General features: G+C 46.8%; 1 protein-coding gene across 6 annotated transcripts in view; it reads left to right on the top strand.

The window, feature by feature from the left end:
* PDZD2 (PDZ domain containing 2) overlaps positions 1-24,862 on the top strand; it is a 1,567,362-nt gene that overhangs the window by 794,698 nt on the left and 747,802 nt on the right. The window contains exon 1 of one of the 6 annotated variants that reach the window (XM_069627077.1): positions 13,375-13,485. The exons of 4 other annotated variants lie outside the window; for them this stretch is intronic. Coding sequence is in view for 1 of the 2 variants with exons in the window: in XM_069627076.1 (XP_069483177.1) it covers positions 13,659-13,693 (35 nt within the window). In the remaining variant the exon portion in view is untranslated. Of the gene's footprint in view, positions 1-13,374; positions 13,486-13,513; positions 13,694-24,862 lie in introns of those variants that run through there. One more of the 6 variants, XM_069627076.1, reaches the window with a different exon arrangement.

Raw genomic sequence — 24,862 nt, 5'->3', positions numbered from 1 at the left:
TTTTCTGAGTGACCCAAACTTCTAAAGTGGGACACTAAAGGTGCAGTTTCGATATTATTCCTAATGCAACTCCTGTGTTCAATCATCCGTGTCTTGCATTTCCTGTTGGTCTTGCCAATGTATATCAAAGAACACGGACATTTAATCATATAAATAACATTGTTGGTATTACAATTAGTATGTTCTTTTAACACCCATTCATGTTTCAAACCCAAATTAACCTTCAAAACTTTTTTAGTCAAAGGACACATTACGCAATTACCACACGGGTGGTGGCCCAACACTGGTGGGAGATTCCAAAGAGTACTTTGTTTGCGTGGACACACAGTGGAACGTTGGATGTCATTTTTCATTACCAGGTTCCTGATATTGGTACTTTTCTTGAAAGCCACGATAGGTACAGGAGACGTCATGCATTTTTTCCAATTTTTACAAATGATCCCCTTGATTTTATAGGACAAATTGCTAAAAGTGTTGACCAGTACCAAAGGTGGATTAGAAGAGTCTTTAATCTTTTTCTCAAAAAGGGAGCCCCGATCATTATTAAAAGCTCGTTTAGCTGCTTGTTTGACCACTCAACGGGTAACCCCTGTTGTTCAATTTCTCAATCAGTACATTTGCCCCTTCTTTATAATTCTCTTTGGTTCTACTATTTCTTTTAATACGTAGAAATTGACCAAAAGGTAAGTTATCGCGAACATGCTTCGCATTGGTGACTCTTGTAATGAAGAAGTGCATTTGTGTCTGTAACCTTAACAACATCTTTTACACACAATTCCAAATTATTGTGATAAATTGTCAGGTCCAAATAGTTGACCTCCATTACACTGAATGTGGCCGTAAATTTGAGATATCTGTTTTGGATATTCAACCAAGTCAAAAACTCTTTAGCCTCCTATACAGAGCCATGCCAAACTACAAAGACATCATCGATGTACCTCAACCATTTAATTATCTGGTTTTTAAAAGGATTCAAATCTGAGTAAACTACTGTTTGTTCAACCATATTCTACATACAGATTGGCTAGATTGGGGGCCATGGCGGCCCCCATTGCTGTACCTTCCACTTGTACATAAAATTGTCCACCAAATTGAAAAAAGTTGTTAACCAAAGCTGTCTCGGCACACCACAATATAAATGAGTTGCTCACAGGATGGTTGTCCTCCCTTAGTAGCAAGGTTTCTTCAATGACTTCTAGAGTGGCTCGCTGGGGAATGTTAGTATAAAGAGATTGAATGTCTAAACATATTAATACATCTGTGGAGAGGTTAAAAGGTAAACCTTCTAATTTGGAAATCGCATCACGGGTGTCTTGTACATAGCTCTGCATTTTCATCACAAGGGATCTTAAATATACATCCACAAATTTAGACAAAGGCTCCAAGAGGGAGTTAACCCCCGAGACAATGGGTCTACCTGGAGGTTTCTCTAAACTCTTGTGAATTTTGGGGAGTATATAGAACACAGGGATTCTAGCTGACTCTCTAGCTAAATACTCTCCTTCCTGTTTACTGATCCACTCTAGTTCCACAGCTTTTTCAACCTTCTCTTTAATCATTTTCTGTAGTATCGGAGTAGGATCCCCATCCACTTTTCGGTAACTGATGTTATCTGAAAGCAGTCTTTCACATTCATCCATGTAATCCTGCTTATTGAGAATAACTATGGCCCCTCCTTTATCGGCCTGGCGGATCACAATGTCATTGTTATTCCCTAAATTACGTAATAGCCGAATTTCTTTTTGGCTCAGATTAGAATTTCTAGGGATACCTTTTTGTTCCAAACATTCTACTTCCTTCAGCACCTTTTTCTCGAAGACTAGTGATTCGGGAGATGAGTATGAACAGGGGGACAAAAAGTAGAGGGATTTCTTAAACCACTGAGGTTGGTACAAGGATTGACCGGTTGGTCACCAAAAAACTCCCTCAGATGGACTTTACGCATGAAGGCATTAAACTCGAGCCTGAACTCAAAAGGGTTATGAAATTTAGAGACCACAAAATTTAGACCCTTGTTAAGAGTTTCCTCTTCTTCCACTGCCAACAGATAGTTGGAGAGGTTGACTACCAACCCCGGTGGCTGCGTGTTTGCATGCGGTCTCCATCCCATTCTTGCTCACCATTCCCTCTGCCTAGAAAAGGTTGACATCTTGGTCCATTTCGGATACCACGAGTATTGCCCTGATTCCTACCCCTTCGGCCCCCCCTGCCTCTTTGACCAGGATTGGATAGGTCATCCTCATTTCCCACTGTATTTCCATCTTCACTTGAACTGTAGGACGTATTCCTGAATCTCACCCTACGATTATTTTTTTGTTGTGGTCCACTCTGGGCCCCAAACACACAGTCTTTTGTAGTATACGGGAATATCTTCTCGTGTGAAAAACTTGTTAAATCTTTCTTTAGTCTTTTGATTCTTTCAGAACTTGTATCCATTTTAAAATATTACTTTTCCTTCATGTGTGCATCTAATTTGGTTTTAAAAACTTCTATATCAAATTTTTTCTTCGATAATTAAAACCAACCAGTCTCTCCCACACTTGTTGGCTATATAGCTCCATTTTAATTTGAAATCCGCATTGTCCAAAAAGAGTCTGGTTTCATTACGGACTATTAGCCCTTGAGGAAGGGCTTGATTTTTCAAATATTCAATCAGAATTATGGCATGTAATTCAGTGCGGACTAAACGTTTACGTACTTGGGTTAATTCATCCCATTGATCGTCTTTACTCATTTCACAGAGTTCACTGTCTAAACCCAAATCGGGGATAGAGTTCAATAGTTTCAGAATATAGTCTTCTGAGTACCCCAGACTCTTGTCTGCATTGGAAGCTATTTTAAGTGAAGGAGAGAAGGAAGAATATATGTGGTCAGATATTCCATTGACCCATATATAAAAAGGTACCTTCAAAACACGTGTGAGGATTGTGGACAAAATTATTACAAACTAGTGAAAGAAAGAACCCTACAACGAGACAAAAGTTGCCTCTGAAAGCATATATTTCTACAGGGGTACTGCCCCACACGAATCTGGTATTGACCCCTCCTACTAAGTGGGGATATAATCAATTTAAATTACAAACAAAAACTCATCCTTAATATCCATTGATATTGTCAGAATTGCACAAAAAATGGTAAGTACCTGGACATCATCACATACACTCAAAACTCGTCAGTATAGTCCTCAACAAAATGTTCCATATAACATATTTTAATATTCAAAAAAAATTCTAAAACATTCAAAGCTACAAGACCCTGACAATTAGATCTAAAACACTTAAAAAGCATATGCACATGTTACAATACAATATATACAAAGCAATAAAAAACAAATTTTAAAATTTAAAATACACAGGAAACATAAGTTAGAACCTGAAAAAACCGAGTACAGTGCCAAATTAATTGTTATTGTTGCACACTGTGCCCAACATAGCCCGACTTATATAGGTTTCTGTCCTTAATGTTGTGTGTTAACTGGACATTTAACTGGTACTATTTAAAAAGTGCCTACACACAGGCAGGAGGGTGGGAACACAGGGGAAAACAGTCGCTCAGAGCCCTTGAATTTCTGAGACGATAATGGTCTGCACAGGCAGAGTAAGTGAATATGATGCATTTAACAGGTTAGATACAGCAAATGGGCCTGCCAGCGATTCTGCATTTTTTCAAGTGCACATTGAGGGGTGAAGACAAGGGAGAAAAGACAGACGATCTTCAGGCAGGACTGCATTCAGATCGTGCAAGTGCCGGAAGGACAAGGGAGGGGCAGGGGTCCAAGTGCACCCAATCGGTAGAGACTGGGGTAAGTGCGGAGGGAGAAGCTCTCTAGGATTTATTACAAGTGCAATGAGGGGTGGGGTCCAGGGCCCTAAGGCAAGTGCAGAGAGGACTGGCGGGGTGCCAGGGACCTGTGAGACTCTGAGGCACACCAGGCGGCCAGTCAGCAAGCTGTATGGAGGAGGAGGAGGAGGGGGAGATGGAAGAGCAGAGTAGCAGGGTAGGGGGAAAGAGAAGGAGGAGGAGGAGAGGAAGGTCTTGAGGAGTTTTCGGAACTTGAGAAGATCAGGCTCAAGATGGAATGTGGCAGGGAGGCTATTCCAGAGGGAGGCGCCTGCTGAGGATAAGGATCTCCCTGCAAATTTCTGCTTGGAGAACCGGCTCACTCGCAGAAGGTTGGAGGTAGATGTGCGGTGGGCTCGAGAGGGACAGAATTTAGGTAGGCAATGTTGCAGGTAAGTAGGGCCCATGCCTCAGAAAGCCTTGTGAACAATGCAGAGGGTCTTGAATTGTATCCTTGCAGCCACGGGGAGCCAGTGAAGGGATTTCCGCGCTGGAGAAATGCAGTCCCTTGGCTTTAAGCGCAAGGAAAAGTCTTGCAGTTCTGTTCTGGATGAGTTGCAGAGGGCGAAGGTCAGAAGCAGGGAGGTTGAGGAAGAGGCAGTAGTCCAGCCTAGAGAGAACCAGGGCTCTGGAGACAGTGAGACGCTGGGGGAAACTGAGGAAAGGACAGGTAGAGATTGCCTCTGAGGAGGTGTAGTTGATAGACTTTTTTGAGATGTCAGACATGTGAGGGGACAAGGAGAGAATGGAGTCGAAGATACCCCAAGGTTTTTGGCCTCACAGGTGGGGGTGGGCGCGGGGCCAAAGGAAGCCTGCCAGAGTGAGAGTGGGAATGTGAATAATCTCAGTTTTGCTGCTATTGAGGCAGAAGTCGTTTGCAGCACACCAAGACTGAATGGCGGACCGAAAGTCAGGTATGAGTGAGGAGGAGGAAGCAGCTGAGGGTAGCCTGAAGGAGAGTTGCATGCCATCCGCATTCCACTGGAAATTGGAGGTCAAAGTGGCAATCACACATGCCAAGGAAGCCATATAGATGTTGAAGAACCAAGGGGATAGGTTATATCCCTGGGGAACGACGTAGGTTGAGAGAGTGATAGTCGGGAGAAAGACTCCGAGTTAGACCTGGGATGGGCGGTCGGAGAGAAAAGAGGTTAACCAAGCCAGAGCCTGACTTGTGATTCCCAAGGTGTCACAAAGCCGTGAGATCAGGATGTTGTGGTTATCCATTCCCTCCTGTGGACCTATAACCCATGCACGGCTGGTACCAACCACATGTGCCACACTGTGGATCAAACGTGGTCCTGTGCAATATATCTTGTGGTAGGTTCTCACAATCACATTCCTTTATAGGCCTTTATTGTTACGAAAATACCACACGTTTTTAACCACACATTGAGTACAGAGTGTATAGGATGCAAATCTCAGTGCCTGTCAAATAGGGGGACGGCATCAGTGAATGAGACAGGTGATGTGTGGTATTCTTTCATTTTCAATGTATGTGTAGGAGTGAAAATGCTGCCTGAATGGCCACTTTGGGGCCCTTAGTTTATTGCAGTGGCATTCAAAGTTTTTTAGACTGAGCCACCCTACCCAACCCCCTTATATTTTCTATTAAAACCAGTCACCTTAATCCTTTTTGTATATTAAAAACAGTCATCTTAATCCCTTTTCAAAGTGTCTGGGGGTCGCCGAGACATCCTTTCGGCCCCCTTAGGGGAACCAGCCCCCTAGCTTGAAGACCACTGGTTTATGGACTGTGGGTTGACCCATCTGGGATTCCTCTTCTGTCCAAACACATGGTGAGCTGGTAAACCGGGACAGGCTTTACCATAGGGTGGTTAGAATACACCAGATGACCTATGAAGTGTGTGTTTTTTTATTTTTTGGTATATTTGATGTATGTGTATTTTTGTTTTAACGCACCAAACAGGTAGAACATATCAACCAGTGCTGTGCACCTCTACTAGGTGCAATATTCCCCTGCTCATTTTAGCACCACTGGATCAAATTAAATCAGAAATGCAATTAAGTCGAACATTCTCAATGTACAGCATGCAGCGCAGTGTGTGTAATCTTCAGCAGGGCCTTGATCCTCCTCAGTCACTTGGATGAGGATGTGGCAATGCAATCAGTAGCCAGGGCTGCTACTTGAAAATCCTGTGCCACAGATTATTGTCTGCCCTCCCTTAACAATCCTTTGTGAAAGTGGCGTTCCCGGAATATTTATACTGCACCTGTGTTAGGTACATTTTAACTGGCACGGGGGAAGTTTTGCAATGGCATTGGAGTCAACTGTTAATTTCAACAAACATTAGCAATGCCAACAGTTTTGGCTTTTGTGTAGGCATGAGAAAGGCACTTTGCAGGCCCAGCCCTAGTGGTATTAACTGCCCATTGTTGGTAGCAGGTTCCAAATGATGCGAGTACCTGGGAATCTAACAGCAGTGCCTGGCGGCTAATGCCTATTTATACACAAGCCAAAACTGTTGGCTTTGCCAATACTTGTTTTTAACAGGACTTCAGTGAAGGACTCGCATGGTGCTAATATTTATTTATTTTATTTATTATTGGCTATTCATAAGGCGCCTATACAACAAATGGTCTTTAAACTCGCCACAAGACAAAAAAGGGGGCGGGGAAAGGGAGAAAGATACAATAACGATCCTACTAGGCCTTGAGACATTCAGATCGTGCAAGTGCAGAAGAGGAGGTGCGAGGGAGCGGTGGGATCGAGGGGGAGTGCAGGACTGTGTAAAAAAAAGCAAAGTGCTAAGGTCGGAAGGGAAAAGTGGGAAGAGGCGAGATACAGGTGCTAAGGGGAGGCTAGAGGGCAAGTGGCAGGGATGGCAGAGGTGAGGGTCAACATAAGTGCGGGGAAGGGGAGGGTGGGCTGGGGGGGACCTGGAGCCCTGTAGTGATCAGAGGGAGTCAGGCTGGCAGTCATTGAGCAGAGGGAAGGTGTTAGAAGGGGACGGGGAGAGTGAAGGAGAAGGAGAGAAGGAGAGTTTTGAGCTTCCGGAACTTGAGGAGATCCGGCTCAAGCCAGAGAGGGGCAGGGAGATCATTCCAGAGAAAGGCTCCTTTCGAGGAGAGAGATCTACTCCCACTCTTTGCTTAGAGAATTGTCTGATTGCCAGGGAGTTGGAGCTAGCAGACTGAAGGGCTATAGCAGGAAGGTATTTAGTGAGAGAGAGAGCTGGATGTAGCGTGGTCCCAGGCCCCAGAAAGCCTTGTGGATGATGCAGAGGGTCTTGAACTTCATCCTTGCAGCAAACGGGAGCCAGTGGAGAGACTTTAGGGCTGGAGAGATGCAGTCCCTGGGCTTGAGGCCAAGGATAAGTCTTGCAGTCCTATTCTGGATTAGTTGAAGGGGGCGAAGGGAGGATGAAGGAAGATTGAGCAAGAGGCTGTTGCAATAGTCAAGCCTAGAGAGGACCCGAGCTCTGGAGGCATTGAGTTTCTGGGGGAAGGTGAGGAAAGGGAGAATGCCTCTGAGGAGGTGGAGCTGATAGTGGGCCTACTTGGCAAGGTCTGCAATGTGGGGAGAGAAGGATGGAGAGGAGTCAAAGATGACATCAAGGTTTTTTCCTTCACAAGAGAGTAAGGGGAGAGGACACACAGAGGGCGGGGGTCCCAATGAGAAGGATCTCAGTCTTACAGGCATTAAGGCAGAGATCATTGGCAATGCACCATGACTGAATAGCCGTCAGTCAGAGATAAGAGAGGAGGAAGGGGAGGAAAGCTTGAAGGAGAGTTGCTTGCCATCTGCATAACACTGGATGTGAGAAGAGAAGGAAGAGATCAAGTGGGCCAAAAGGGCAAGTTAGATGTTGAAAAGCCACAGCGAGAGGATAGAGCCTGGAGGTCTGCCACAGGTGGAGAGTGTAATAGGGGAGAGAAAAGGGCCCAGTTGAACCCGGGAAGGTCAGCCAGAGAATAAGGTCAACCACTCCAGTGCCAGGCCCGTGATGCCAAGGATGTCACAGAGACGATTTGTCAGGGTGGCATGATTGACCAGGTCAAATGCAGAGGAAAGATCCAGGAGGATAGGAATGGATGGAGAGTTGGAGTCAAGATTCAAGAGCAAGTGTTCATGGGTGTTCAGTTTCCATGCCTCTGATAGCTCTGAAGCCAGACTGGTGGTCGTGGAGACAACCAACAGATTCAGTGTGTTGGATCAGTTGGGAGCTGACCAGCTTCTCCAGTAGCTTGCCCAGGAAGTGGGTAATGGATATAGGGTGGTAGTTAGCCAGGCAGGAGGGGTCGGCACAGGGCTTTTTTAGGAGGGGATGGACAAGGGAGTGCTGGAGGGGGCGAGGTAAGGAGCCGGTGGCAAATTAGTGGTTATAGAAATCAGCTAGGGAAGGCGCAAGGGAGGAAATGTTGCCCTTCATAGTTCAGGGGGAGCAGGGGAGCACCTGTTTGTAGGACACTTTCATAGAATGGACTTGTATAGAGACCTTGTGCAGTGCTAAGGGCGAGAAAGAGGAGAGAAGTAGGTAAGGGGAGAGGGGAGCCAAGAGAGACATGAGCGCTGGGGAACGAGGGGGGTACAGGAGAGTGAGAACAGAATGTCTAAGTTTTGGTAGGAAATGGAAGGTCAGGGATGGAAGGGGAGATGAGGAGACTGCAGAAGGATTGGTGAGTTCCTTGCAGATTTTAAACAGTTTGCCAGAGTTATTAGTGGCCCCCGAGATGCAGGCTTGGATATGAGCCCTCTTCTTAGAGCAGATGGAGAGTCTGTATTGCCTTATGAGCAGGTGACAGGCCAGTGTGTCAGAGGATGTGTCTGAAGCCTGCCACTTCCTTGCACCCACTCTCCACTTGCTTTTCATAGAGGCGAGGTCGGAGTCATAGCAGGTGTTGCGCTTGGAGGCAGGCTTCATTCAGATCCTCATAACAGGGGCAAGGATATCTAGGGTGTTGGTGATGGAGAGGTGAAGAGTAGCAAGGGCAGAGTCAGTGTGGGAGTCCGTGGCAGGGGTTGCAGGGGGAATGAAAGTGGAAGCAAAAGCAGCAACTGACACTCGCTTCATCGGTCAAATGACGGAGGAGGAGACAGGCAGTGCAGGCTGAGGTTTAGCAGGGGACCTAAGAGATCCAGATGAGAAGACAGGAGGGAAGGGTCCGACCAGGAGAGGGGTGTAGTGAGAGAGTTGCAGATGGTAATGTCAGAAGGGACGAGAGCATCCAAGGTATATCCAGCGGTGTTGGTCAGACCGTAGTGACGAATGACGAGGGAAAGAACATCACAGAGGTTATGGAAGTGACCAGTGGCCGCCTCAAGAGTGTCGGTGTGGATATTGAAGTCACCAAGGAGGAGAAGTTTGCAGATAGAGGCAAGAAGAGAAGAGGTGAGGTCAGACCACTCAGAGAGGAAGGAGGAGACCGGGCCAGGGGGCCTATAGATGGTGACGAGAGTCTGGAGAAATCGAGTGGCTGAAGGCAGGCATGGGTAAGACATTTTTATTACACCAGTAGCATGTTTACAGCTCCAATTAAGTCATTTGCAATAGTATCGGCTTAAAGATGGTGGTGAACCTAATAGCCCAAACTAATTAAAATGACATTTGCACCCAGCGAACAGGGTAAAGAGGACATTTTCAATAAGTTAGCCCATGCAGATATTACTATAATGAAATGACTACTAACGTAGCGTGCCAAATTGCAAGGCCTAACCTTTACATTACGCAGCATCGGCCCAAAAATCAGCACCGCAGCGACCCCTTATGGCAGGGGCTCCTTTTGAGAAACCATACCTTGAAAGCGTAGCTTGGTGGGATTCCGGACTACTGCGGTGGCCGCAGAATGTTTTCTATTTATCCTAGCGCCTGCTTTTAACGGCTCTTGGCCATCAAAGTAACACTATGCAAATGCGGGAGTCCCACTCGTGCTCCTTTAATTGAAGCGCGGTGAATAATTGGTTTCATGGTCGTCGGGGAAACGAGGCTCCCGCAGCGCCATGAATGCTCCTTGTGTTCCGGACACGTGCCTGGTGCCTGGAGTGGTTTGTTGCTGTTGTTCTCTGCAACAATCTGTTTAAATTAGCCCTTCTGTCCACTCTCAATTACCAGTGCAAGCGATAGGGTGGATATTAGAATTCCTCTGTGGCTTGCCCTGCTGCGGTGGTAAGTGTGTAACCCGCAGGACACAGGATTGCCTCCCACCTGACGTGTCCTGTACGCCTGCTGCTGACAGCTTCGTGCAACCTGCAGTCCACAGTTTTCCAACCAGGATAGCTTGGACCGTCTGTGCACCCGCTGCTGACGGCTGCATGCAACCTGCAGGTCACAGGTTTCGATCCCACCAAGATAGCTACTGTTGTCTGCGCGCCTGCTCCAGACACATTGGTGTAAACTGCAGGTCACAAGTTTCCATCCAGGATAGCTTGGACGGTCTGTGCACATGCTACAGTCGTCTCTGGGCACGCTGGATGCCACAGGTTAGCGCCTACCTTCGGGGGGGGGGGGGGAAACATATATCAAGGTACAGTTCTAACAAGTCTTTTTGTTCCTTTTAACTTACTATCTCGTAAATGAACTGCCGAAAAGAACTGCAGCTCGTCTCGCGGTGTGGATGATCTTATAGTATCAACACATCAGTAATGCTTCCAGGCCCTCTTTTGCTCCCGAATCCCATGTGGCAGAATAAACATATTAGTACACTGCAAGGGACAATCACTTTGCGACGAGCGATCTGATTGGCCCTCGCCGGGTCGTTACCAGCATGACAAAGCCAGTCACAGCTGCATCCTAGTCGCCATGGAAAGTGAGAAGGGACTATGTAGCCTGCAGATTCCCCTATGGCTGTGCGTCCTCAATGTTGTAAACTTGCACATCTACGGTGCACCCATGGCTCTCAAGCCAGAGGTGGTGTTAGGGGGGGGCCTGAGGGGGCTATAGCCCCAGGTCTTTTGGTTGTAGCCCTGGATACAAGCTCAAGGGTTACAACCAAAAAGGCTAGCTAGCCCCAGTCCCGGCAGTCCTAAAATGAGCATAGCCCCGGGTCTTTTCCAGACCTAGCAACACCCCTGCTTTCAGCACGCCACTCCCTGTTATCAAAGCATCGCCACTGCCTTCACTAATCTTCACCCGGTCCTCTGCTACCAAAAGCAGCCGAGAGCGTCAATCTTTAACATTCCTTACCTGCACCCGTGCTCACTGCTTACAGGCGTGCCCTGGGCCTTGACTTTGCTTCCAATGCCACTCGGACGCGTGCTAGCCCAGTCCATATAGTGCAGCCCTCCACTTACGTTCCTGGTGTCTCCATCACCTTGACGGCTTCACCTGCCCTCTTCCTTGCAGCCAACTCCTTGCGACGACCCAGGCTGATTCCTCTATCCCCATTTTTTTTATCCCAAATTCGAAATATAGCGTTGTGGACCCCACTTTTGGGCTGTAACGGGAGCTAGCTGCCCATGTACCTTGTTAAATGCCCTTGCTGTGTGCCGGACTTGCATTCTGTCGTCAGAGCCCATAACTCCAGGTACGGCCCTCAGACGGGGTCTGTAAAGCGTAACACCTTCAGTGGTGGGACTCGGTTTAAAGCTCCTCAAAGAAGAGGATGACAATATTGTGAATCCCGGTGAATAAACGGATGGAATGCATGCATGGTTCATCCAATTCCCAGTGAAGCGGGACACTATCATTAATGCGGCCCTCAGGTGCTAGGAAGGTAAAGCCCTTTCATGGAAGTCACTTGTGATCTAAGATCGCTCAGCTTTTCATGTAGCTGATCGCTCACCAATTCTCTGTTTGTACCCAATATGCCATAGATAGAAATTCTGTTGACTCAGCCTTTTCTCCCCCTTTGAATACTAAAATGAGTATCATTGATCTGGATAATAATAGTAACCGTTATACCTCAACTATTCATAGAGCTATGAAGAAGCAAGTGCTTTATAAAAAAAATTACCTGCCATGACCGGTCTTCAACTCCGTCCTCTGTGTGAAGGTCAGCTACCTGACCTTGTCACCAGGGGATAGTTACACCTTTCATGGTGATAAAGAACCTTCCAGCCATCACCTTTCTGTTTTGCTAAAGTCACCCCGAGTGGGATGGGTATGCCCAGACATGGGTCCTGAGTCTGCCGGGCCTAGAGACCCAAGCTACTCCTGACTGATGAGGCCCAACAAGGCTGAAACATGTCGGGGGATGCTTGTGGTCTCGTGCAGAAGGGATGTGACGAAGCAGTTCGGGCTGGACTGCCTCTTTCGGGATAGGACCAAGCCTGATTTGCATATGGTTTTCCCCCTTAAGTATTGGCTTGGCAGGCTGAAAAACGATGGTCTGGAGGGCTGCCCAGAGATGTGCCCGTGGTTATGATTAATGCAAAACCTTCCAGCCATCAGCTTTTTGTTTTGCTTCCAGGGAATTTCTGGCTGGCTGGTGCCGACAGCCATTCACACCTTGGTCTGGCCTTTGTCCTCCCTTCCTGTTCTACAGCCAGCTGTACACGTTACCTCCCCTATTGTTGCTAGCCCCATGTGGTGCTGTAGGTGCTTTGGGCGAGGCGTCTCTCTGTGGAGGCGGCACTGTGCTACCTTCCTAGATTCTGCAAGGGCTGACTAACATTGCCTTACCCACTGGGTGCATTGCCTTGCCCTGGCACCCAGGGGTGTTCCTAGGTCTGGAAAAGATCCGGGGCTACGCTAAGTTTGGGACTGTCTGGACTCGGGGCTAGCTAGCCTTTTTGGTTGTTATCCCTGAGCCTCTATCCAGGGCTACAACCAAAAGACCTGGGGCTATAGCCCCCTGAGCCCCCCCACCCCCCAGCAACACCGCTGCTGGCTCCCCTGATCATCTCCATGTGCCTGCAAGCTCCATCGGTGCCCTATTCTGCAGCACTTGGTCAGTCCCAGAGGGGGCGCAGAGAGATAAGGCAATGGCCTTTAGCTCCTACCATCTAGCAAAGCCAGAAGCTAGCCAGTAGGGAGAGACCTGCAGTATATACTAACCTGCAGAGTAGGAACGTCTGGGTTAGGAAGGGATAATATAGTGCTTCTTGATAGATTCCGACCGCTTCTAACCACTGTAATAACCGCTAGTGGTATTAACCAATGGAATGATACTGAGTTTACCAACATTGGAAGGAAGAAGGGCTGAGTCAGCACTGCAGGGATGAACCTTGAGACATGCGATCTGAACCACAGATCAGAGGCGAGCACTTAACGCGTCAGCTATCCTTCTTGATTTGGCCGCTTTTCTTTTTTTAAATCCCGGCAGCAGCAATTGACCAAAGAAATGTGTGATTATGAGCAAATGGCTGCATGCTCCTATGCTTATGTATTTTGCAAAATTTTAAAAGGCAATAGTGCCCGCTGTCTCCGTTGCATTCCTTCCCCTCCCCACGGCATTGTTTTTGTAATGCGTTTTGAGCTGGACCCCTCCTGCTAAGTGCACGTTTCTGTGAGGCGCTCCTCTGCCCCCCGGAGATAGGTCTATGGGCCATGTAATAACTTTGGAGTAAAGGCTGCCCCTGGGTGGCTCGGCCAGAGTACTCCATGTAATCCGCCCTCCGCGCTGAGCAGGCGGGCCCGCCCCTCGTACAGCAGGAGGGGAGAAGAAGGCAGTGTTTGTGTGCAGCGGCGGCAGCGCGCGCGGGGACTGGCAGGATGTGCGCGCGTGAGGACATTTTTCGCTGCCGTAAGTAAAACCAGTAACATTTATTTGCTTGAGGAGAACGAGGAAGGATGTGGGGTGGAAACTGTTCGAAAAGAAGCTGATAGAAATGTCCCTCCGCTAATGGGCTTTTTCCCGGGTCTGGGTGCGATCGCGAAGGTGCAGAGCAGGATATGGCATAAGAAGCAAGAAAGCGGATGGACGGGGGAAGGCGGGATGGGCTGGCGAAAGTGTGAGTACGTGTGCAGATGGGTTGCACAGAATGTCCCCAGCGCGTTTCCCTTCTTTTACAAATCTTTGGCATCATGGGCTTGAAGTGAACCGGGACTACAACTCCCAGAATGCATCTTTATTTTTAAAAGGGTGGCCTTGGTCTGGAACAGGACATAGAGTGCGCTCGCCCTGAACTAGCAGAGCAAGCAATGTGTATTGCGGATATTGCAATGTGTGAGCACCTCGTAGACCAGGGAACGTGTTGGTTCGTGTGAGTGGGCGCGCTATACCGGGACAGCGCTCTATTAACGGGTCCTGCAGCCATAGCAAGAAGTAGCGCCAGACCGCTATTGACTGCCTGGGAAAGTGGCCCACCAGACGGCGAGGCTGCTCCAAGCCCTTATTCTTATTGAAATCGTGCGTTGGTTTTTGCTGAGCGCACCCGTTTCAGATGACTGCTTCAAGGCGCTTTCGGGAGTGGGGGTAGAAGTGTAGACTGAATTGCCCATTCTCTAGGGGGCGGGGAATAGTTTGGCTCATACCCTTGCAGGGACTGGGAGGTATTCCAGCTTTGGCAGAGAGGTATATATTTAATCGGGGTTAGAAGTAGGGGGTTCCGTGGGGTTTGTAGCTGCTGTATCTAGTCCTCAGAGTGACAGCTGCTTTCTGGAAGCTGCCTCTAGGCGCCTGGCGGATGCTGTGAGACCATCGGGTTATGCATGAAGACCAGTGCAGCACTCGGGCCGGATTTCAACAGAACTGGCAGCGTGCAAACATGGTTTCCCTGGATTTTTCCTGAAAAACCTGCTTTCTCCCAGTAGTGATAAACGATGAGCGGCGACTGTCCTGGGTGCAGAATCGGCGGTCCCCGGGCTCCGAGACTAACCCCCAGACTCCGAGCTGCTCTGCTATAGTTTGTATGTTTTCTCTGTTTACATTTGCACATGTAAAGGAAACCGTCCGGACAGCACACGTGTCTCGCACGCACCGAGTTCGGTCAGCATCGTCTTTGTTACATCGGGTTATTCAAAACGGGAAGCAATACAAATGAGAAGACCGCAGAAACTGCAGGCAGTGGATTTGGGATTAATAGGGTTGGTTGTGCTCTGGCATGTCATTAAGAGTTGCAACTGTTGGGTGATTATAACTGGTGAAGGTGCACAATGTTGCATGCCGTGTAAACAACGGCTACACACAATTCATGATATCATGCACTTTCTTTCACAGTGGTTCTTTGTTTTGATAGTCCGTTGGAGTTGTTTTAGCTTCACATTACTTTGCTTGTTGATACTTGTAGGATTCCATTCAAGACGGCGGAAATGAAACTGCAATCACGCTGCTTTTGAGCAACATATTTCTAAAATAACCTCTATATTGTCAGGTTGGTTTATTCTGTGATTTTTGCACTTTTCATGTCATTTCTACGAACCCGTTATTTTACATGTTTTTAAATATATTTCACACGCCTATCACTTACTTGCCTGTTGTGACTCCAACCCTAGCCCCATCCTTAAGCCCCCACAAGCGCATAGGATCCATAGTTCCTGGTCCGTTTTTGGGGCGAACTGACTAACTGCAATATAGTCCACTATGGAATGCCTGACACTGTAATTCTGAACCTGTTGTCACAGGCGAAAGAAGAGCTGCACGGGCATTTGTTTAGAAGTAGATGGGTTGCACATGAAGCCATTAGCAACTATTTCCCTTTCAGAATGCTGTTTCCTCCTGTTATATCATAGGGGTATTATGAAATAAATAATCAACTGCTGTGACATCACAGTAGGGGAGACCCAGCATTTTTTCTGTAAGGATTCAGCCATATTGCTGGACAGAAGCCTTAAACCAGGCGCCCCCAGCCGCCACCTTACACGGCTGAATTGCGCTTTTGCGATTCCCTTGTCATCACTTGCCATCAAGGTTTCCAGAAAAGTGCAATGATTTGGGCCTTTTTTTGCCCCGCTCTTCTTTGCTATTCAGCCAGATTCTGTTTCTAGGGTCAGACTACTCCCCCCTGCTGCAGCCTGTGGGAGGGAACCTTTGTGGACACCTAGAACTACCACACCATCAAACAGGCCTAGCCAGGCTTTTCGAATAAAGCCACATTCCAAGTCGCCTGTAATGCAGATTCACGTGGAGGGGGTTCCCATTCCACTTGCTGCTACCCGCCCACCTGCTAAACTACCTTGTACCCCCATCCCTTTGCACAGTGCACGGAGGGGGCTGCTTGCATCATCCAGCTCTCTAAATAAACGAGTAAACACCAATATCAAGGAGGCTAATAGTTGGATCACTCTTACGCGTTTCCTTGCAAATATCTAACATAACTTTTTTATTAAAAGTTCTCTGTAGCTACGTACTTCCTCTGCAGCACCCATTGATTTGCCACGAGGAGTCTGCACGCATCTGTGCCGAGGGTGTGCTTTTATATTGCTGCACAAAGCAGCACATTCTTCACAAAAGACAAGGTGTGTGCTAATGGATGAATTCCTTCCTTCATCCACTCATTGGTCTGGATAATTGTATCTGTAAAATGAAAGCGGCCTCTTTTGTCCCTCAGAAAAGATTGTTTCTTTTTTCAACTGACATGGGAGTGCTGGCTGCAGCATCTTGGCTCCGATCCATAACTACGCCCGCGCTTATGATATATGTACCAGCGCCAAGGCAGTGCCTTTGTTGCGCAACCCTGAGCGTGGCAGTCCTCCAGGCCTTGCCTAGGTAGAGCCAGAGGGAAGCTGTGAGGTTTTGTTCTGGGAAAAAGCTGCTTATTCGTTCTGCGCGACAGTGGGAGAACACACAATGAGGGGGGCTCTCCTGCAAGCCAGGAAGCAGTGCAGTACTGTGCAAAGGTGACTCGCCCAGGGGATACACACAGGGTACAGAGGAACTAGGATATGTAAGGAGATCGGGTATGGCCTAATGGTCACTGCAAAGCTCTTTCATGAAGCTATGTCCACAGTGTAAGACGGTATGATTCCTGTAAATCACTTTTATGAAGCTGCAGCCACAATCTATATCCCAATTCCTCATCTAGCACATTGGATAATGTTGTACAAGAAAAATAACTACCTTAACAAAGGCATATCGTTCCCCTTATTTAAAACCCCCTCTCTCTCACGGTCAGGAGATAACCATACATTTTTATCATATAAAGGAGACAGAAATTACATTCCTTCACTAGATACTGATCTATACATATTGTATGATGTGGAAATACCCTCTTTGTACCAATAGTCTTGAAAAAATAGACTCCGTACCTAGTTGTTTTTTTCACAATATCAAAAACAGTTTATTTTAATAGGTTAAATCACAACCCAATTTTTCCTTTATAAAACCAACTCTAAAAACAGAATTTTCTTAAAATAGACCCAACAACCCAAAGTGGATACATATACAATACAAATTACTAGTTTCACACACATAAATTTCTATAACATGACAATACAATACAGCAACATATAAAATTTATGTAGTGGTTTTAACACTTCCAATCTCTGAGTATTATTGACTCAGGTTAAACAGCACTGTCACTATCAATAACTTTCATGATGACGTCCAATATATGCACACATTGAACACACCCACACCTTTCCCACCCACTCTTTTGGGTGTAGGCTTTGAGCTGCTCTGCATGTTCATTGATTCAATGAAACCCCACATTTCTTTTTTCCTGCAACATTTTGGACTTTCGCAGGAGGCTCCTCCAGGGAAGTTCAAGGTCACTGAGGAATAGCGATTAGGGCCTTGCAAGGGAGGGCATCCTCTCGTGCTCTGGAACATGTCCTACTGGGGTCCTTCATTATGTATCTGGACGGAGGCGTAGCAGTGGTTTTAGGAGGAGAGGGCCTGCTGGTTTTCAATCCCAAAAGTATCCGGTGAAGGTTTAAGGGAAATGGAACATTTGGCTCTGTGTCCCTTGATTTTTTGTGGCACACTTTTGAGGACGTTTGTCCAGCCTCACTGTTAATGAAGATGATGAGAACTTACTCTGAGATACATACGCTGAGGGGGCAGGGATGGTGGGCGTAGTCGACCATACATCGTCCATAAAGGGAGCTTAGTAAGTAATTGACGCTTATTCTATTACTTCCGAAGCCCTGCGTGTTCCTGACCCCTGTGGTGTGAACTGTGAATCATTAATTAAGCTTTATAGTCCTCGTGCGAAGGCCGTACTGGGCCCAGAAGATTGAGTTGAAGGTCTGAGAGCAGCAAAGACCCACAACACCTGGTACTGCCCAAGGGTGGGCTCTACAATGGTGTTGTAACTTGCATTGCTAGTAAAAGTATAACATATATCTGTTATTAGTCCCAAAGCCAGGTCCCTGCAACCGCCCATGCGGATTTAGTACATGACTCTGCCTGGATGATCACAGGGAGTTAACTGTGGGTTTTTGCCACTCTGCCGGTAGTATCAGAATGTAGTGTTATAAACAATCTTCAGCATATATGAACCATTCTATGGGCTACAGTGGTTCCTTACAGCCCACATATTGACCAATTAAAAAACTAATGGAACATACAAGGGTTGAATTATAATTTTGAATTCAGCTTAAACACTCATTCCAACTAAATCACGGACATCCTTTATTGTATTAGTTTGTGTTGGCCGCCCCTGCCCTCGCTTCACTGGTGCAAGTAGGAATGCTTGGGGTAATGTGACCGGATGAGCTCACATCACAGGGAGTCCACTTTCCCATTCCTTTGCTTTAATCAAAACAAATGCATTCTGGGGTGTGTCTTCGTTTGCATCAATTCAGCAATTTGGACTCAAGCACACGATGCCAATGAAATGCAGCTGGGGTTCCCAGGCCTCTCGATGTGGTGCCCAGGTGGCATGGAGTTTTAGCTGGTCCCATAATCTGGCGAGGGAAAATGAGTCCTTATCCAAGGTCAGGGTTGGTTCCCAATTAACAGCACTTAGAGTTGGAATGCTTCTTATGTCAACAACCTGTAGTGGCACACTACTAACAGCTACTGCCCCTATGGCATTCTGTTTCCCCGGAAGCAGGAAGGCAGCAGCCGCAAGTAGCAGGGTTAATTAACTCATAGTGAGACAATGCCACCAGCTGATCCGATGCATCACCCCATTTATGACTGTTAAGGGCGCTAGGGATTGTCCCTAAAACCAGAGCAAATTAAGCAACATGCGCAAAGCTAAAGTGAAAGTATTCCAGGATTACTCAGCCTTGAGAAAGCACCCAATGCTTGAAATGCATGTCGGGTTAGGCTGCAATCATCGTATCCCGAAAACTCTTCCAATAAGGGAGATACTATACGATATCCTCTGCTTTCCAGCTAGTGCCCACAAAACACCTTCAGCACTAACTCTCACAGCTAAAGCTGGTCTAGTGTAAGGTAAGTGTGGGCGGCACACACCCTGCACCCATACGGTAGACTAGGAGACCTTTTGTTTGTGTACTACCCATGATTTATGGTATTTGACTGCCAGAAAATTAGCGACAGCCCAGGCAAGATGCCTGTTGAATTATTTAAGGAGGAAATGCCCATCCGGACCTCCTATTTTACACAACTGCTTAATGCTATCAGTGAAAAGCACAAGATGCAACATTCCTGGGGAAATGTAGAGATAATTTCACTATTTCAAAAAGGGGACATAACACTATCCAGGCAATTACCACCTGCTTTTAATATTGGAAAATACTTCTAAAGTGGATCGAGTATTGGTTGGAAGTAGCCAATTTACTCTGCCGTTGGCAGGATGGCTTTCAAAGGATTCTGTCCAAACTTTTAGATTTGTACTGTTGTAATAAGTATGTCATTTTTATTGTTTATACATTTTATCTTAAAAACCCTGTTTGAAGATGTTCCAGGATATGAACTCTAAACATGTCTCGCTTCTTACGATGACCCCCAAACCTTTGCATAGACTAACGGACCTATTCAAAGGAAACTCAGTGATATCTATATAGGGCCCTGGATGAGAGAAAACCAAAGACAAAGGGGAGTTATGGCACAACTGGGTCCTTGCTTCTTTGTTGTTCTACTTGTATATCAATGATATAGAAGTTGAGGTTTCAATTCGATAGGCCGATGGACCTATGTTGAATGTGGACACCCGAGTTTATAGGGATGATTCTGTTCTCATCTGCAATTGAGGTCTCAAAATAAATTGCAAAAAAATAGTCAATGGAATGTTCCCATATGAAGATGAGTATCAGTTGACCCTGAAGGGAGAAGACATTGAGGAAGTGAAAGACGTTGACTATCTGGGCCTTTGTATTAACAGAGACGGGAATTGGGGAAATGAAACTGGCAAAAGGAATCTCAGTTGGTCAAGCTCAGTTACATTGAGATTTGATTACCCAGTTGGTAACGGAGATATCAAATCGACAATTGAGGAATATAAAATGCGGGTATTGTATCCGTAGCTTCGTATGGTATGATATGGTGTGGTATTGTGGGACCAATGGCAGAGCTCTAATGGTGCTTTAAGGGTACTGAATATGCCTTCATGAAAAAGATTCTATGCACGCCTAAAGGCTCAGGACATATCCTGATCCACGCTCAATTTGATCTTGTGAATATTGATTATAAGACGAACATCAAACCCCTGCAATATTAAATTTGTCTTTGGGTAACCTCATGGTGGCACAGTATAAAGATGCGTTGGTGGACGTTTTGAATCTACCTGGTGGCAGATATCTGCCGTGCCTTATACACATTAGTAATACAAAGAATTTGATTGGTTTGCCAGTCCACTGAAATTATTCTGAGTGTATTAATGTAAAGGGTTATGAGAGACTGTTTGGAAAAATCCCTCCCCAGTCCAATTCTATATATTGAATACAGGAGAATTGGTGTTCGTAGCACATCTTAATATAGCAAAAACAAAGAGGTGATGGCTGGAAGGTTTAGACTGAATCTTAACCACTGGCATTGCTCGGGGCAACCCTCCAGACCATCATTCTTCGCCTGCCAAGCCATTACAGAAGGGGAAAAACCATATGCAAATCAGGCTTGGACCCACCCCAAAAGGAGAAGTCCAGCCCGAACTGCTAGGTCACATCCCTTCTGCACGAGACCACAAGCATCCCCAAACATGTTTCACCCTTGTTGGGGCTCATCAGTGAGGAGTAGCTTGGGTCTCTAGGCCCAGCAGGCACGGGACCCACGTCTGGGCATACCCGTCCCACTCGGGGTGACAAAGCAAAAACAAAGAGGTGATGGCTGGAAGGTTTAGACTGAATCTTAACCACTGGCATTGCTCGGGGCAACCCTCCAGACCACCATTCTTCGCCTGCCAAGCCATTACAGAAGGGGAAAAACCATATGCAAATCAGGCTTGGCCCCACCCCAAAAGGGGAAGTCCAGCCCGAACTGCTAGGTCACATCCCTTCTGCACGAGACCACAAGCATCCCCAAACATGTTTCACCCTTGTTGGGGCTCATCAGTGAGGAGTAGCTTGGGTCTCTAGGCCCAGCAGGCACGGGACCCACGTCTGGGCATACCCGTCCCACTCGGGGTGACAAAGCAAAAACAAAGAGGTGATGGCTGGAAGGTTTAGACTGAATCTTAACCACTGGCATTGCTCGGGGCAACCCTCCAGACCATCATTCTTCGCCTGCCAAGCCATTACAGAAGGGGAAAAACCATATGCAAATCAGGCTTGGCCCCACCCCAAAAGGGGAAGTCCAGCCCGAACTGCTAGGTCACATCCCTTCTGCACGAGACCACAAGCATCCCCAAACATGTTTCACCCTTGTTGGGGCTCATCAGTGAGGAGTAGCTTGGGTCTCTAGGCCCAGCAGGCACGGGACCCACGTCTGGGCATACCCGTCCCACTCGGGGTGACAAAGCAAAAACAAAGAGGTGATGGCTGGAAGGTTTAGACTGAATCTTAACCACTGGCATTGCTCGGGGCAACCCTCCAGACCATCATTCTTCGCCTGCCAAGCCATTACAGAAGGGGAAAAACCATATGCAAATCAGGCTTGGCCCCACCCCAAAAGGGGAAGTCCAGCCCGAACTGCTAGGTCACATCCCTTCTGCACGAGACCACAAGCATCCCCAAACATGTTTCACCCTTGTTGGGGCTCATCAGTGAGGAGTAGCTTGGGTCTCTAGGCCCAGCAGGCACGGGACCCACGTCTGGGCATACCCGTCCCACTCGGGGTGACAAAGCAAAAACAAAGAGGTGATGGCTGGAAGGTTTAGACTGAATCTTAACCACTGGCATTGCTCGGGGCAACCCTCCAGACCATCATTCTTCGCCTGCCAAGCCATTACAGAAGGGGAAAAACCATATGCAAATCAGGCTTGGCCCCACCCCAAAAGGGGAAGGCCAGCCCGAACTGCTAGGTCACATCCCTTCTGCACGAGACCACAAGCATCCATAAACATGTTTCACCCTTGTTGGGGCTCATCAGTGAGGAGTAGCTTGGGTCTCTAGGCCCAGCAGGCACGGGACCCACGTCTGGGCATACCCGTCCCACTCGGGGTGACAAAGCAAAAACAAAGAGGTGATGGCTGGAAGGTTTAGACTGAATCTTAACCACTGGCATTGCTCGGGGCAACCCTCCAGACCATCATTCTTCGCCTGCCAAGCCATTACAGAAGGGGAAAAACCATATGCAAATCAGGCTTGGCCCCACCCCAAAAGGGGAAGTCCAGCCCGAACTGCTAGGTCACATCCAGTTCGGGCTGGACTGGCCCTTTTGGGGTGGGGCCAAGCCTGATTTGCATATGGTCTTTCCCTTCTGTAATGGCTTGGCAGGCGAAGAACGGTGGTCTGGAGGGTTGCCCAGAGCATTGCCAGTGGTTAAGATTAATTCTAAACCTTCCAGCCATCACCTCTTTGTTTTTGCTATGTCACCCCGAGTGGGACGGGTATGCCCAGACGTGGGTCCCGTGCCTGCTGGGCCTAGAGACCCAAGCTACTCCTCACTGATGAGCCCCAACAAGGGCGAAACATGTTTGGGGATGCTTGTGGTCTCGTGCAGAAGGGATGTGGCCTAGCAGTTCTGGCTGGACTGCCCCTTTTGGGGTGGGGCCAAGCCTGATTTGCATATGGTCTTTCCCTTCTGTAATGGCTTGGCAGGCGAAGAACGGTGGTCTGGAGGGTTGCCCAGAGCATTGCCAGTGGTTAAGATTAATTCTAAACCTTCCAGCCATCACCTCTTTGTTTTTGCACATCTTAATATGACAAATCCAACACTTATGTGTAGCTAATATATATATAGATGCATTTGCGTACACTCCAGTTGGCATCAGTCCAGATATTCCTGAAAATCCGTGGCTAATGGTAGCTGTGCAGTATGCTGAGGGGTGAAGAATACAATTCCTATTCACATGCCCGCTTTATAGTAATTTGCACTGTTGGCATCTCACCCAATTCTGAATAATCCTGGTATTAGAAGATTGGAGAGGGCTGAGGTGTTATGCAAATCCACTGATCCCAGATGAAGTAAGTTCTTCCTGTGGAAAACCTTTTGTTTAAGGCCTGGATGTGCAGAGATATTTTAAACCCCCCTGGGCCCACCCCCCCCGCATTCCCCCTGGTTTCTCTTTTGGGTTTCAGGATTACCTAGAATAATTCTTTGTTTTATGAAGGTGTTCATCTTAATATATATCCAGTGAAAAAAACTGTCATTAAGACAGAGCACAGGTGATCCTGTTCATCGCAACAAAACCCATACAATTTGACTGGTGTGGGGAGTGATAACCATCTTAACTTAGAGTCCCCCTCCCTGGAGATCACCCCCATGATGCAATTCTTATGTCATTGTTGATCCCTGTTGTGGTCTCATGTAACATGTGCTGAGCAACTGGTGGGGCTACGAGCTTAGATGACTTTGAGTGAACGTGGTTGTCACTTCTCACACCGGACACATTTCATGGGCTTTGTTGCGATAAATAAGATCTTAACTCTGGCTTAACGTTTTCCCCAAATATTTTCTTATGCTGTATCTTATCCAGTACCCACTGGCCATAGAGGCCAATTTCTTCCCCGTCCTCGCCTATTAACTATACAACTTCTTCTGGCCTTTGCCGTTGGCGGTGGACTATGGGCCATGCCTCCTTTTTTCCCCTTAGATTTAATTTTCACAGTAGTTTATTCTCGGAAATTTCTGTGGTCACCCGCATGCTGCTTTCATTTCCAACAGTACCCATCACTGGAAATCATTCCCATAGTAATGCCTCATTTTCCGATTAATGAAATGGCAAAATGCTCGGCAATATAAGTCTTCCACATCCCCACTGCAATGCTCTATGTGCCCCATTCCTCCTTTCTAGTTCCCTTTCTTGTGTATATCCTGCCAAGATGTGGTCCTCTCCCGCCCAAACTTACATGTTGTCTTCATTCTCCCCCCACACCTCTACCCTGATGTAGAATGTTATTTCCCTCCTCAGAATATAATTTTGAGCACTTTCTATTTTCAGGTTCCCTCAGGATTGCTGCGGGAATCGATCGATCAAGGAAACAAAATGGTGACTTTTCATTTCTGAAAAGTCTCACTGATGTTGTGCTCCCAAGGGAGATAAATAAAGGTTCTTGGGAAAGCGGGTGCCCTTCTCACTGTCAAATTATTTAAAAAGTACTTGACTGATTTACACCAAAACAAAAAGAAAAAAATTGCCTCTTATTTATTACTCCAAGGGTGTTCAATGGAAGTACCTCTTTTTCTATGGGAAAATTAATGGAGATAGCAATACTGTTTTTTAACTGTTCAGTGAATTTCCCCATAATTTCCAGCATAGGGGGTTCTGTGGCAGGCTTTTGTTTGTGAACATTTCACCCACATCTGTCAAGCGATTCAAAGGTTATTAGCAATAGAATGTTGGGAAAGTCAATGCAAATTCGTTTTTATCAAAACTCTAGGGTGGCAAGATAAAAACCAATTTGCATTGACTTTATACAAAATGAAATATGGAACCCCCTAATAGGATTAGGGATGATGATATTCAAAGAATGCGCTATGCCCTGACATTAGTACTCCTAAAACCCTCTCCAGTGTTCATTCCTCCCCTCCCTTCTTTTGATGAAGCCAATATCTGTTATAGTAAGTTAGTCAATCTAATATACTTGCCAAATTTCAAACCCTAGAAAATGCAAAACATGTACTGAGAAGAAGATGATGATTGATCGAAGGATCACTCTGGAGAAACAGATGGAGCATTCTAGCTTCTCAATGACTGAGAAGAAGGTGGTGATCAGGAGTCCAAGGATCC

The sequence above is a fragment of the Ambystoma mexicanum genome, chromosome 6p (genome assembly GCF_040938575.1).
Source record: "Ambystoma mexicanum isolate Mex_15411 chromosome 6p, UKY_AmexF1_1, whole genome shotgun sequence".
Taxonomy (NCBI): domain Eukaryota; kingdom Metazoa; phylum Chordata; class Amphibia; order Caudata; family Ambystomatidae; genus Ambystoma; species Ambystoma mexicanum.
Note: the sequence above shows the minus strand (reverse complement) of the source record. Positions and strands in the feature narration are given on the sequence as shown.